Genomic DNA, 15,910 nt, shown 5'->3' on the forward strand with positions numbered 1-15,910 from the left:
TATATATATTTGACTACTGTCATGTAATTTGCTCAAATAAAAAACATTGAAACTGAAAATGCTCTTTGGGGGGACGACGACTCTCAGAGACATTTGTAAAGGGGAGAATGAAGAGACAATGCAGTTCATATTGTATCATTCCTTTATTCTCCAAGTGATACATATCGGGGCCATGAGTTGTTTTGTATTTTATAAAAAATGTATTTCTCATATGATTTGTTTTTGTTTAGTGTGCAAGAAAGCACTAAATCTTGCAGGCACATATTTATAGTGTTGTAGGCTATATTTGTTGGCTACTGTCATGTAATTTGCTCAAATAAAAAACACATTTGAAACATAACATAACATAAAAAATAAAAACTCAACTAAAGTACAAGAACAACAAAAATACATTTTGACACCAATACTCTTGTACTTCTACTCATGTAAATTTTGAATTCCGGACTTTTACTTGTAACAGAGTATTTCCATGTTGCAAATTGTTGTACTTAAAGGGATACTTCACTTTAGGGCCGGGGACACATTTAAAAAAAATATTAAAAATAAATGAAAAAAGTTATGGAAAATTCATGGCCCCCTCACGCATTAGAGTGTCCTACTAATGCGTGAGGGGGCCATGAATTTTCCATAACTTTTTTCATTTATTTTTAATATTTTTTTTAAATGTGTCCCCGGCCCGAGAGTGAAGTATCCCTTTAAGTAAAAGTATCAAAACTGCAACTTGCAGTACTGATACTTTTACTTAAGTAGCCTAAACACATTTTTCCACCACTGATGACCACTACAAACAAACAAACCCACGTGAGTCACCGCTCACCGGAAGTGACGTTAAAAACCCGGAAAACAACAATAATCCCAGACAGAGCTCATCAGAGGCTAAATTGGAAGCAGATTGTTTTTAGGATTTGTTTTTCCTCATCATTATCTGGGTGACTGTTGTTGGTGTTTAGTCTGCTTCAGCCTGAATCTGTTCCGTCTCTCTTTTCATCTTGAAACAAACAGTTAAACTGCTCTGCCGACAGGTCAGTACAACGCAGTGCATAATAATAGAGGAAATCATGCTAGCTAAGCTAATGTTAGCTGTATGTTAACTCATGTTTATTATTATAAAGGTGGCTGTTGTTCTAATTATTATTATTATGCTGTTTTATCCGAGATGCTGAGCATTAACGTGTTGTGTGACTGTGTATCTTTAACAGAAAATGTTCTAAACTGGAGATAGAGCTACGTTTCTAACGAAGCTTTTGCGTTACATCATGACAATAGACTGTCAACAATAGACCATTCACACAGATCTGACACTGACAGAGACAGACAGGTCGCAGCAGTGGTGGAAAATGTGAGCTTGTAGATCTGCTATTTTCAAATGGCTGAAATGTGTGTAATATATAGGGCTGAAGACGTGGTTACTGTATGGTTTGTAATAGTAATCAAAAACTACAAAGTAACTAGTAACTAAAGTTTTCAAATAACTGTAGTGGAGTAAAAAGTACAATATTTGTCTGAGATGTAGTAGAGTAGAAGTAAAAGCACTGAAAACTGAAAATACCCCAATAAAGTAAAAATACCAAAATTGTACTTAAGTACAGTACTTGAGTAAATGTACTTAGTTACTTTACACCACTACTAGTATAAAATATTAAGACAAGGGAATATGGTACCCAAAAGTTTGGGTCAAATGCACCAGGAGGAATTCTGTATTGTGATAATCTTTTATCACTCAATCTTTATTTCAGACTCAATGGGTCCATATAAAAGACAATACAGGGGACAACACAAGAAAGATTAAAAAAAAAGAGGTACATCTAAAAACCATACAGATACCCTCTCCAATGTCTCCAAAAACAAGATTACCCAGTGCTGCTCTTCTTAGGCATGGTGAAAGCCATTATAATAAATACAAAAATGTTGTCCGCCCTTCAACGTCATCATAAAACTGTACATCAGATTCCTGAGAACAGCATCTAGAGTGGGAACACCACTGTTTACAAACAATTGGCTGGCACTTGTCCACCTCGAGCCTCAGCAGGATTCTGAGAGCATTGTTTTATCCTATCGTGTGTGTGTGTGTGTGTGTGTTCATGGTGAAGTGTGAAGAGAATGGCCTCAGCAGACTGGCTGGGTAGTGTGGTGTCTATATACTGCGGGCCAACCCTGGGAGTTTACCAGGGAGCAGTGTCCAGCGTGGACCAGTCCAAACAGACCATCTCTCTGAGGGAGGCGTACCACAATGGGGTGAAGTGTGCCGTACCTGAGATCACCTTCAGGTAAGGGCCTATAATAATGATTCAAGATCTTAGACAGACAGATATAGACACCCACCCCACCCCAGTGGGTAAATTCAGGTGTCGTAGCAGCCTAAGTATAAAACTGCAGTAGAGGTATAAGAAAATAAAAATAAGAGCATTTATGCGTCAAAAGTAATCAACAAACTATACTAGAGGCAACATTTTTGAAAATAGCTTATCTACATTGTGAGAATGTAGATCAGCTATTTTCACTATTTATCTGTGAAACCAAGTCAAACAAAATGGTATGCCTCAACTCCAATATGATTCTTTTGGGGGGCCTGAAAAGGTTGAGAACCACTGACAAAATGTATAGTATATTCTATAAATAAGTATGGAGTGACCCGATTGACAAATCGTTAGGGCTCATACATAATGGATGGTTATTGTAAAATGCCCTAACCAGTGACTCTCCAGACCATTTGCTGCTTGTCACACTCCTACACTTTCTGCGTTTACCGTCTCTCTACTGTAACGATCAAATAAAGGCTCAAGAATGCCCCCAAATGGGTCTTCAACAGGGGGTCCTCAAAGTTACTACAAGGGGGCCGCCAAATCTTGGCAAACTTGTTTTCCTTTTTTTTTACATAACCACTTGAACCCTAGCATCCCTATTATGGGTGAAACATCCGCCCAACATTTGCCCAAAATAGCAGATCTACAAGCGTACTATGAGTCCCCCTGTGGTGCATTGTGAACTTGTAGATCTGCTATTTTCGCCATAGAGATTTGGTGTAGAGGAAAAAATGAGCAGACCAAGAGCAGACCAAGTACAGAGCCAAAGGTCAAGTTTACACTTGAACAAAAACCATGAATTCACACAACACTGATTATGGTGCCATCAAACAAGTCTATGAAGCTATCTATGAAATCAATGATAAAGTTTCATCTGCAACATGATTATATACAATATGTAGTGGGGGTCCCTGCTTCATCTCTCTCTCAGCTAAGGGGTCCTCCTTGGCCTGAAAAACATTGAAGACCCCTGCCCCAAAATATATATATATATATACATGTGTTGATGTAAGCATAATCATGTACCATCTATCGCCAGTAAATATGAACATTATGTTGGATAAGATATGGGCAGGGGAATCAAAAGAAAAAGAGGAGCGGTACAATCCTCGACTGCAACATTGTACAATATCAGTATTGACTCAATTTATGGAGCTGAGCAAGAGCACTTCAGTTCAATACCGGTCTCTGTTGTTCCAGTATCACTTAGTCACTGATAGGCATAGTTATTACATAATCACCTAATTGCAATAGTTTTTTGCATAATCGTCATAATCATTTCCATGTTGAAAAATGTTCATATATTTTCAAACATTTCCAAAAATGTTGAGCTTGTTTGAGCTCAAGCTATAACACGTGACATCACTCTGTAATCATGGATCTTTCTTTTGCAATGCCAATTAAAAATTGTAACCGCTTAAACCCTGTATCATACTTAAAGGTAGGATAAGTGATATTTTTTTGGTTAAAACAAAAAGTATTTTGTTAAAAGGTTAAAACACTATATTCTGATAGTAATCATTGCTATAGACTGTTTTTTCAGTAACAGATGTCTCCCTGTCTCTCCAGCTCTTTAATAAACAGAAAATACATTTTCCGGTAGGTGTCAAAATCTCAGCCAATCAGGAGAAAGTACCCATTTTTAAGCTTAATTTGTATAGTGTTCCAGTTCCAATTTTGTCTGCTCATTTCTTAGTGTCATCACTTCCAATTTCACTTGTTTAATCTGTATCCTGATTGAGTTCTCTGTCCTGATTAGATAAAATTGGAAATGAAACTGAAACGAAAATGCATTATCTGTTTTATAAAGAGCTGGAGAGACAAGGAGACTCCTGTTACTGAACAAACACTCTATAGCAATGAGTACTATCAGAATATAGAGCTATTTAACTCTTATTTTAACCAAAGCAAATCACTTACCCTACCTTTTAAACAAATACATAATTTTTAAATAGCTGAAATAATGATTTACTCTCACAACGCGTAGTTGCACGATTTGCAATGCGCTGTGAGCTTCTAGATTTGATATTTTTTAAATTCCTGAAAAGATTGTAAGAAAAAAAAAAGCCTACATATATATTGCACACTGTTTGGGAACCACAGCTCTAGCATGTTGCAATCATTTCTTCATTCGTCCATTTTTTTTCTTCTTCAGTCTAATATCTTATTTTGGTCTTTATGCAGTGCCATGGACATTAAGGAGCTAAAGTTCCTAGACGAGAGTAGTGCCAACAGGACCAATGATGTTTCCCAGCCAGCTACAACAGAACCTGGCCCCACATACTCCGCACCTGCTGGCCAGAGCAATAGGACCAGTCACTCGGCCAACAACGCTCCCAGTGCTCCAGTTGCCAGCCAACGTAAAGGTGAGTGGATTTGGGCAACTTGTGGAGCAGGGATATGAAAACGGTGCTTATCAGAATGATGCCAAATTATTTGGTACCATAACTGGCTGAATGTCATAATTTGGTTATTTTTGCTTGGGTAGCCTACCTCATAATAGAAAAACAGAGTCCGCACACTGGGATCAGTGGATTGTGCTCCCATAGTCAGTTTGAATAAATTAAAGAAACTCACTATGGGAGCATAATCCAGTGTGTGGATGGACTCTGTTTTTCTATTGTAGCTTGTTCTTCTGTCTGGCACCTGGGACTTTATCGTTCCGATGTGCGTGCTTTGTTAACTTTTGTACCTACCAACTCATACTGTATCAGTACTGCTAAGCAGTAAAACATTGTTTATGTTCACTTCTAACAGATATGTGTCATATCAGTACTTATTAACTGTTGAACCCCTCAGGGGTTAAAGAAATAACAAATGTAAATGGTGTAGGTCTTTTTGTGGCATTGGATATCGTTGCTGTCGGGCAGAACCTGTAACTCAATATTTCATCTGTTTATTCATAAATGAATGCCCTATTTTATACTTCCATCGTATGCCGGTGTCAAAAATGGCAAATAGCCAATCTACAGTACAAGCTCACCAGGTGTCATATTAAAAAGCTAGTCCTGCTGCTTAATTTGGGGGAAGTGAAATTGCTGTATTATGTCATACTAGTCTCTACTGGCACTTGCCAATGCCAATTATCACAGAAGACTATAGTGTGAAATTGCATAGTGGGAAGTGTTACAGCACAGGTTGACTATTTGCCCAGTCAGGGTCATGACAGTTGACATCTGTTGACCAAGCAAAAACATTTTATATTGTTCTGTGGTATAATGTTCCAAGAGGAAATGTACTGTAACCTAAGTTGTCACACATATTATATAACGCTCTTCCTCATCCCATGTCCCTGCACATTATGCAAATGCCACTGTGAACCTAGAGATGCACACACACACACACACACACACACACACACACACACACGCATCACTCTCGGAATCACACTATCTGATATAGATGATATCAGGAACACTTTTGTGGCACATGTAGGTTACAGTAAAAGCAACAAGTTATGGAGCACCTGTGTCCTAATTTGTAGATCACATTGTAGTCTCCACGATCATGAACACATGAATACGAATTTCATTTTTAGGTTTTTTAAGGGCACATATGACAAATATTTTATAATTTAATACTTTTAAAATATAACAAATCTCAAACAATTGCTATTAGGCGATTTATATAATAATTGTGACAGGTCTACTCATCTAACGCTTACTTACCTTGACCGCAGTAATACCAGTGTATGTCTGTGTTTTTCTGCCTATTTATTAATTTGTGTTTTTATTATAATGTACTGTATATACACATTCTACAAATTGGGCAGGGCAATATATTGATATTCAATTCGATTTTATTATAGGGTAAAACCGAAGACACTTCATGTACTGTATGTAGATTGCTACATACTGTGATAAGAGACTAGGTATCGTCAGATTTTGGATATCGTCAAAAAAGTTACTTTGCCCAATCTATGACCTCACAATGCGTTGCGATCTTGTTGATATGCAATGATATTGAGGTATTTGGTAAAAAATTTTAGATTTTGTCCATTTGGCCCTGTCCTACTACAGATACCTGTTTGTAAGTAGATCGAGTCATCCCTTCCCTTCAGACGTTAGGAAAGCTGATGAGGGAGGTCGGTGTAATAGGGGAGACATCAGAGCGAAAGCTTTGACGGTATTAAATTCAAGGCCAGCAATTGTAGTAGCATGTTGTTGTTTTCGGACAGTCTTAACTACTAGCTCTGGATGTACCGGTAGTTGCTCTATATAACCTTATATGTTCTTAGTCAGCTTGCCTGGTTAAATAACACATTAAATCCGGGAACGTATCTGTGTCATTTTAGATGTCTTTGGCTATTAAAAAATAGCAGATCTACTAGCTCATAGCGGGCACAATGAGCTTGTGTATCTGCTATTTTCCCGGTTTGAATGGGATAAAAGTCTGCTTGGACAAATTCCGGGTCACGACCCAGTCTGCATAGTTTGCTTGCTTTCACACCCGTGTTGGGCGAACAATGGAGAGGGCAGAGCCCCACACGACCGAATGGCTTGAAGCACTTGCATGAATTCCAACTGATAATAACCTTTTTTTTTTGCCCAAAAGATTGTCAGCTTTATACTCTGTATATATTATTGTTGTGTGTGTGTGTATATACTGTACATTTCAATTCACGTCATGAAGTTGTGTACCTAGGATTTATATCTGGTTGAATCAGAATCGCTACATTCACCAAGTGAAATGTGACATGAATTTTATGTGGCAGTTAAAGATGAACAACATTACATAATTTAACAATGAATTTGCAATTGGATAAACTAAAAATATCTTTAGTTTCAAAAATAGATTAGTAAATGGTGCATTTATATAGCGCCTTTATCCAAGGCGCTTTACAATGATCGTGCATTACATTCACCCATTCACACACAGAGGGCGGAGGAAACCATGCAAGGCACCAACCTGCTCATCGGGAGCAATTAGGGGTTCAGTGTCTTGCTCAAGGACTCTTCGACACTAACTCTGGGGGAGCCTGGGAATTTAACTGGGAACCCTCTGGTTCCCTCTCTACCTCCTGAGCCACTGCCGTAGTGTGCAAAGGCTCACACAGGCGGGGAGTCACGATTACAAGTTGGAAGATTAATTTTCACACAAATAATTGTGATTAGTGATTTTAATTGTTTTTGGCATTGAACATAGGGCTATATGAATACTATTGTGATTTCTGTTTGGTTTCTATGCTTCATAATTACAAATTGCACAGGGCAGATTATGACAAATAACTTGAATAGAACTAAATTACTGACACATTTATAATAATTGTATACTTTCCAAACAAATTTAAATAGCGGAAATAGCTGATCTACAAGCTTATAGATCTGCTATTTTTGGAAAATGTTTGAAAATGTATGCATAAGATAATGACGATTATGCAAAGTAATTGCGATTATCTCAAATCATTGCAACAAGGCAATTATGTAATAACTGTGACAGGCCTAACGGGGAGTAGTCCAAGATTGCGCAAATAACACTTCAGTAGTAATAAATAGCACGCCAACGGCCAGTAATAAATAGCACGCTAACGGCCCGTAACAGTCATAACATGTATTCCTCCCTTGTGTCACCAGTTCCTGATAACAAACCAGAGCGTGGAACCAGCCACTGTTTGCTATGACTTCCCTGATATTCCCATAGCGTGCTAAAGGGTTGTACCAAAGTTCCTCTTTACAATATGTGTGTGACTAAGATCAATAAACACCCCCACCCCACCCCACCACACACACCCACCATACACCACTCCGTTTATGCTCCTGAAGAGGAGGTTATGTAAAGGCTGGCTTATGAGCAATAGTGCCCTGGTCCCTCCCCCCCCCCCCCCCCCCCCCCCCCTCTCTGCTCCCTCCGTCCCTCACTGCTTCGTAGCACAGGAAACCCCCCCCCCCCCCCCCTCAATCCCCATCCACAGGAAGCTGTGTTGTGTCCCAGTGCGCTCGGAATGCCGAGGCGATATCAAATGTGGAAGGACTGTTTACCTTGTGATTTGGGGAAAAAGTCTTGCTCTTTCTCTTGGGCCGCTGGCCCAGGAGCTGAAGCACAAATTGCAAGGGGCCAAAGTGCTGAGTGGTGTTGGGCTGAGTTGACCCCCCTTTCACACGCAATGCCATGCACGCATCCTCTGGCCACACGAAGCGAGTGGAGATGAGGACACTTAATCCATTAAGACCGGGAACGCATCCATGTCATTTTTAAGATTTCTTTGGCTATTCAAAAATGGCAGATATATATACAAGCTCATAATTAGGATTTAGAAGACATTTATAGAAACTTTCATGTCGAGGACCCTCAAAATGATATGTGTTTGACCGCGGACCCCCATCTCAAAATACTTTGAGATGACACATTTTCACGATTTTTCTAAACTAGCAGATCTACAAGCTCATAGATATGAGTTTGTATAGCTGCTATTTTTGAATAGCCCAAAGAAGTCTAAAATGACACGGACACGTTCCCGGATTGAATAAGTTAATGAAATTGTGGACTGCACAAGTTTTGCCTGATTATTATCTGACGGTATTTGTGGTATTTGGAAATTGGAGAATCTTTCATGAATTACGCAGCTAAGCCTCCCCAATTGGAGCCAACAACCCATGGACCCAGAAAGAACTCATTATGATGATGGCACTTATGGTGAAGGATCTCCTCATCTGCCCTTTTGAAAATAGTTCTCACTGACAGCTGTAACAGATTCGTAGGCATTTGGACACAGGAACCCAGTCAATGGTTAACCACTTAAGCCCTATTTTATACTTTAAAACGTTTTTGGAAAATAGCCGATCTACAGCCTCAGAATGCTTAAACCTGCAACGCATTGTGATTTTTGAAAATCTTTGAAAATGTTCGCCGATAATGACCAGCATGCGTCCAACAAGCTATTCAGTGCAACATACTGAACATGGTTATGGGTAGCCATCGAGATGATGGCCCTCTGTTCACAAGCCAGCTTCTCAAATCCAACATAGTTTCTTTGTAAAGGCTAATTCATGCAAATTAAAACTTTGTTGCATGGCTGCGTTGCTTGACAAAAAGGTATATATTACATGAGTTGTTGATTTTCAATTGAATATGTATGTCCTTTTTGTAGATCAACAACATGTGACAAAGTATAAAAGCATCACTTAGTTTAAACATGACTTCCCTATTTTGGGCAAGTCATCACAGGCTACGCGTTGTGAGCTTGTAGATGGGCTACTTTTGCTATTTGTTCTACGATGAATAATATTCACCTGTTTCCTAGGCTGTGTGTTTTCCACTTCCTGTCGATTTCATTGGATATCATTGGTCATCTGACCAGTTTCATTGGATCAAATCGACAGGAAGTGGAAAACACACAGCCTAGGAAACGGGTGAATAGGCTTGGTTGGGTGGTTAGCCCAAGTACCTTTGGGTAGTGAGCTCAGTGTGCGTTAAAAGTGTGTAATTTTTTATTATTATGATTTTGTACATCTACACATGAATGTTATGCGGCGATAAAGCGACACATTTTTTTGTTCGGACTAAGGTCGGTTTTTCCACCATCATTAAAGACATCAGCCTGTATGAATGAGGCTTGAATAGTTTTCATATCATTCATAAGAGTGAAGAAGACGTGTAAAGGCCTTGCTCTATCCCTCACCCCATACAACTGTTCATGACCTGTCCTGTGCATTCCTTTAGCTTCCTCTCCTAGATTAGACGTCAGTGACACGGAGGTTTTCCTCCGGTTTTTGCCTTGCATGTGAACACATTTCCCCCCCAGGGCCATGTGATGACAGCCCTCACACACCATCTCGATGTCCTGTTACTCCGGCCGTGCCTCCTGTTTCTCACCATCGCTTTGTCCCTCTGAGACTTGACACATTTAATAAATCCTTGAGAGTACAGGTCAAGCATGCCAAGGCGGCATTACAAGTCAGGCAAAACCTTCAGACTAGGAGATTTATGGATAATTTGTGGATTAAGCAATATTGCATGAGAGGGTATGCTTTACCGTCATTATTGGCTCCACAGTGATGTGGTCAATAATTCAACCAATTGGATTGCTTGGTTGGAACTATGCATAATTGTCTTTCTCAGTTTACTAAGCTGTAAAGTGATCATGTTGGCTTCTGATTGATCTAATCCAGTGGTTCTCAATGTGTGGTACTGGGAACCACCCAGTGGTTTCTCAGGGGGTTCCTAGCTAAAGTCCAAAATGTAATGCAAAAAAGGGGGTCCCTAGCTAAAGTACAAAATGTAATGCAAAATAAAATGATGAGAAGGCTTTCCTTGATTGTTAAGCTGCATGTCTAGTTAAAATAATTAAATTTAGGCTAGTTATTTATACTCCCAGTTTGACCAAGGCTCATCCTTGAGCCTGAAATCCACTTGGTGTCATCAGTCCTGTATCCTCAGCAACCCAATCACCAGAGAAGAAACCATACCGCTGTACGTTTCTGCAAACCACTGTCGCACTGCATGTCAACGTTGCAGCCACCAGTTACGTTTAGGGTTAGTTATGTACTTTGAATTAAAAAGAAATCTAGGATTGAGTCAACATGGTCCGCATCTAGGCACGTTCTCACGCAATAAACGCCTTTTGCGCTTTGAAGAAACATACAGTGACAATGTTTTCTCTGGCATCCAGATCCTCGGTGTCCTCGTAAATCTCACTACTTTATTACTGCTATTCACTAGTTTGCTTGACTTGGAAAGCTGCCCAGTTCATTCAGACGTCTGGTTCAACCATTGACAAAAAGGTTTTGTTGATGAATAGTCACATAGTCAGTCATCCCATTTTTATTTTTTTTAAAGGAGAGGGGGGAAAAAAAGACCCAGCTTTTGATGTGACTGTATGGAGGGTTCGTTTTGGTTCCACATCTGTGATCTTTTGGTTAGTGGCGCTGCAGAGCTAAATGATTCTTTGGATAGTTGATCATAATAAAACATTATCTCTAAACAATACACTACAATAAAATACTAGTTTTATTTAATTTCATTCCTTTTAATTGCAAAAGAATGTGTGTCTGCCTGCCCTGTATCTTCACCTCACTTCTGAATGAACACAGGAGAACATGGATCAGCTATCTGTCATGTAAGACCGGTAGTAAGGTCAGGTTATGGTTATTGTGTAGTTGTGACACAGTGGCAGGTTATAGATGGCTGTCTGATTGGCTAGCGCCTTTTGTATGAATGGCAAGTCTATTTTGACTGAGCGTCGTCCCGGTGTCTTGCGTGACAGGGCCGAGAGCACCTTAGCTGTCACTGTGACATTAGCGTGCGAGTGTGCGACCGTGGCTTTCTTGTCTGTAGCTTAGCGTGAGAGCTCAGGCACTGCGGCCTGTGTTGAATGCCAGGTTTTTCCAGTTTTGTCCTTTTATTTTTTTTTGGTGTTCCCATCTTGGTTCATTTTGTTTTATTTGTGAATGCATTGCATGTATGTAAACTGTGAAGATGTTGAGTGGCACGCAGTTACGTAATTGTTTTGAGTTTGTTGCGGCCGTAGTGCTTTTTTTCCCTATGTATGGGGAGTACAAGCTAGCTGTGAAAAAGTAATGGGCTTTGTCAGTCAAAGTCGCACATTAAAGGAGGTAGAAATATATTCGTAATTTGAACCTGCCAACTGCTGTTGTAGGTAGTTTATCCCATTCCTAATACTTGAGGTATGATGGAATGCATGACTCTTTGTTGCTTCCTTTCTTGGAAGGAGGTGATTACTTGGAACAGCTTTCCAGGAAATGTTCATGTTTTGTACTTGATATGACCGCCAAGATGAGAAAGTAAAACGCACCCAAGATGCCAAGTGGGGACCCAAAGGAATAGGGGGCAGTTTAGGTGGCTCACTGCAGCTTTATAAAACATTTTCCTCCTACATATGTTGACCTTATTTACATGGCTTAGAATTATTTGTAAATAAAATACAGCATGTCCTATCGATTATCTTTCTCGCGATTTATATGAATTACTTTTTTGATTAATCAAATAATTGATTAATCAAATAATTGAGAAGCATGTTTTTTTTATAATTGTCTTGACTTTTTTATATATTAACAAATTGGCCAAAAAAATAATTGATTGAAAAAATATATACTAAATCAAGTAGTCTGATTAACCAACATTATAGCCATTGTATAACAGTGTCTTGCAAAGATAGGGGAAATGGCACTTAACACATTGTGAGCTTGTAGATCTGATATTTTCTCTATTTTTGAAAATGAATTAAAATGATTTCTTTAAATAATTGATTTAAATCGATGAGTTTGAGTGTTGTGCCCCTCCCTACCTGGGAGTTGCCCAAGTCTTCTGCTGTGCACTGAGCAGCGCTGCTGGAGTAGATCAGGTCATTCATAGTGAAGAGCAGAGCATTATACTCACTCAAATCCCCTTCGACATTTTCAGAGCTGCGCAATTATGTTATTATTACCACTTAAAAGAAGTTTCCATCTGGCATCCCCATTCCCTAACCCTAATTTCCAATATTTGTCAAAAATAGCGGCTCTATAAGGTCAAAATGCATTGCAACACACACACATTGTGAGCTTATAGACTGTGTATTTTTGAAGAATATAATAATAATAATTTTAATAAAAATAATAGGGCCTTAAGTGGTTAAATAAAGTTATTTATTATTATTTTATTTAAAAATATAAACATTAGTCAAATCTGCTTTTGAAATGTATTAGAACAGGGGTCTTCAACGTTTTCAGGCCAAGGACCCCCTAGCTGAGAGAGATGAAGCAGGGACCCCCTCTATATTGTATAAAATTGTGTTTCAGATAAACTTTTGCTGCTCTTTACTCTTAACTCTTTCACTGCCACACTTATTTCAGACTGTCGTCCCAGTGCCAGGAAAAAGGTGCATTTTTCCTCCGTTTGTTTTTTAACATTGAAGTGAATGTAGCAGCAATTTTTTGGATAGCGTTATCTCCTAGTTCCTTTGAGATAACCCAAAAAAAAAAAATACCCAAAAATTCCAAAAAAGAAAAAATTATAATAATATTTTTTTCAATTTTTATTTTATTTATATTTTCGTCTTTCCGTCATTGGCCATGATAGCCATAGAGCCATCGGACGGGAATTCCCGTTTTTGGCAGTTAAAGAGTTAACACCTATAACTCTTTGCCAAAAATAGCCGATCTACAAGCTCACAACGCCTCGCGCTTGTAGATCTGCTATTTTTGGCTAAAGTTCTCCTCAGAAAAGGGATGCTAGGGTTCAAGTGGTTAATGTAAAAACAAATAATCATATCACACAAAGATTTTGGGGGACCCCCTATAGTAACTCTGAGGACCCCCTAGGGGTCCCGGACCCCCTGTTGAAGACCCCTGTATTAGAACATGTTGCTCGTTTTGGCCAAGTAGATAGTTCAAAACATTGGTAAAAAAAGGTGGTCTTGAGAACCCTCCAAAATCAAGATTGGCATTTGACCCAAAAATATAGCATTGGTCGTGTTCTAGTCCCAAGACTAACACCTCAGTTATGTGTTCTTTCATGCAGGTTCCTCTACTGGCAGAGGAACGGCGGCACAGGCCACGGCCAAGAAGAACGGCGTGAGGAACGGCGGCGGCGGCGGCACCCACGCAAGGCCCAAGAATTACGATTGCTTCGGAGACGCCGGGTTCGAGGACCTGGACGAGGACTTTGACTTTGAGGGGAACCTCGCCCTGTTCGACAAAGCCGCCGTGTTCTCCGAGATCGACGAGGCGGATCAGAACAGCAACGGGGCACGCCCACGCAGCACGCCAAACGAGCGGACCCCTGCCCGCTACCGCCACGACGAGAACATTCTGGCGGGCAAACCCGTGGTCTATCGGCAGATTACCGTGCCCCAGCACAGAGGCAAGGAGTACTGTACAGGTAAGGACACACTCGCACGTAGTACACATGCACATTTCACACACACAAAAGTGCATGTGTGCACTTTACAACATTAGCGTGCATTCATACATAGGTGTGTCTGCACAGTAAGGCACACACACACGGCTATGTTCAGTCCTAAAGGACCCCTGCTAGAGGTCTGCGACCTGACGCATTTTGGGTATGCGTCCCAAAAATATATTTCATTTGGCCCTGATGAAGACTGCTTTTGGTCGAAACATGTTGGTGTATTAAATAAAGAGTGCCCGGATCTCACATTTTTTTATCTGAGGTCTTATCCCGTCTGATCTAGGAGCACATTTTACAGTTTTTACTCTTTTGACTTTTACGTCTCCGCCGGTGAGCACCTGGTTGCTTCGTTCTATCGGTTCCAAAATGTATTGGATTTCAGGCCAGCTTTTCACGTAGCCTAAACTAATGGTCCATAAAGGTAAAAAAAAAACTTGCAAAGAGCGAGCTTCTCAAAATGGTGGTCCTGGGAAGGATTTATTCTTATTTTCTGGATTTCAAGATGTGTACTACTACTCAAGTAAAGTTAGTTAGCAAAGTGTGACCAGCCTGGTAACGTTAGGCTTAGCAAGTCCATCAGTGGGTGAAGTTTCCGTGGTTGAAAGGAATCACTAACAAGCAATGCAAATTATTTATGACCATAAGCTACTGGTGTTCTGTTCTGCTGGGTCACCATGCCTTCATCTCCATCCTAACCCTGCCGTACTGTTAACTATATAGTTAATTACTAACAAGAAAGACAAATGGTTTATCATTCTACTGGTGGGCTACAGTATCTGTGTAGATTAGTTATTACTTACAATATTTGTGCGCTGGTGTCTTGGGTAAACTTAGTCAAAGATGTAACTTGGCTTACATGATGTTACGACACTGACCAGCCTGCGTGTGCGTGTGTGTGTGTGTGTGTGTGTGTGTGTGTGTCGTCTGTGCACATGTACTGTATGTATATGGGGCGGCCAGCCGAGTGGTTAGTCAGCCCGCCTGGGAAGCTAGAGGCCCTGGTTGTCCCAGGTTCGAGGCCAGTCCCTGAGCAAGACTCCTAATTGCTCCTAGTAGTTATAGGCTGGGTAAATGCAGAGGACAAACTTCACATAATGTGACCAAAAAAACACCCCTAGGAGTGGGGATTATTCTATTCTATATATTTCTGTCCAGGCACTCTTGTGAGGAAGAGCAAGCGAGAGGGGCGGTCAGGACGGGCATCTGACCAAAGTCAGGGGATCTGTTTTTAGGATATCTGAATAATAAAATGTTTGGTTCGGGTTTCAAATTTGACAGTACCAGTTGAGTTAGGCTTGCTCAGGCCGGGCTTAGGCTTAAAGCTTATCTGCTTGCAGACTCCACTGTTTTCAGTTGGTTTGTTTCAAGCTTTACAAATGTGTATCTATGGATTCACATGAGCGTGATTAAAGCAATTTAGTTTACCTTTTGCTGTATTACTGAAAATAGGAAATGTAATAAATTCGGGTGTAAGATGGAAGCTGATTTAAAAAAATAGAGAAATTAACCCACCATCTATATAAGACTTAACTATCCTTATACTTGCATAACAGGGATATTTTATGTTGTTGTCCTGTTATGACCCTTTCCTTTGTGTCTTCTCTATTCTTATGGCAATATTTTATAACTGCAAATCGTTGTAGCTTGTATGGAAAATTCCCATTTCTCATCATTGAAATGTGCTGCCACTGCCAGCGGGGACTTTTTTCCTAAAATAATTCCCATAAGTCCTAACTTGTCGGCGATCTACCCCTGGATAG

At 39.9% G+C, this 15,910-nt stretch overlaps 1 protein-coding gene across 1 annotated transcript in view; it reads left to right on the forward strand.

The window, feature by feature from the left end:
• Window positions 1-866: 866 nt before the first annotated feature.
• LOC308082924 (enhancer of mRNA-decapping protein 3-like) overlaps window positions 867-15,910 on the forward strand; it is a 38,830-nt gene continuing 23,786 nt past the window's right edge. Inside the window, exons 1-4 of the mRNA XM_080425005.1 lie at window positions 867-1,022; window positions 2,091-2,267; window positions 4,488-4,669; window positions 13,761-14,120. Of these exons, the coding sequence (XP_080281131.1) occupies window positions 2,101-2,267; window positions 4,488-4,669; window positions 13,761-14,120 (709 nt within the window). The 5' untranslated portion in view covers window positions 867-1,022; window positions 2,091-2,100. The remainder of the gene's footprint in view (window positions 1,023-2,090; window positions 2,268-4,487; window positions 4,670-13,760; window positions 14,121-15,910) is intronic.

Source organism: Gymnoscopelus braueri (assembly GCF_963280865.1).
Source record: "Gymnoscopelus braueri genome assembly, chromosome: 1".
Classification (NCBI taxonomy): Eukaryota; Metazoa; Chordata; class Actinopteri; order Myctophiformes; family Myctophidae; genus Gymnoscopelus; species Gymnoscopelus braueri.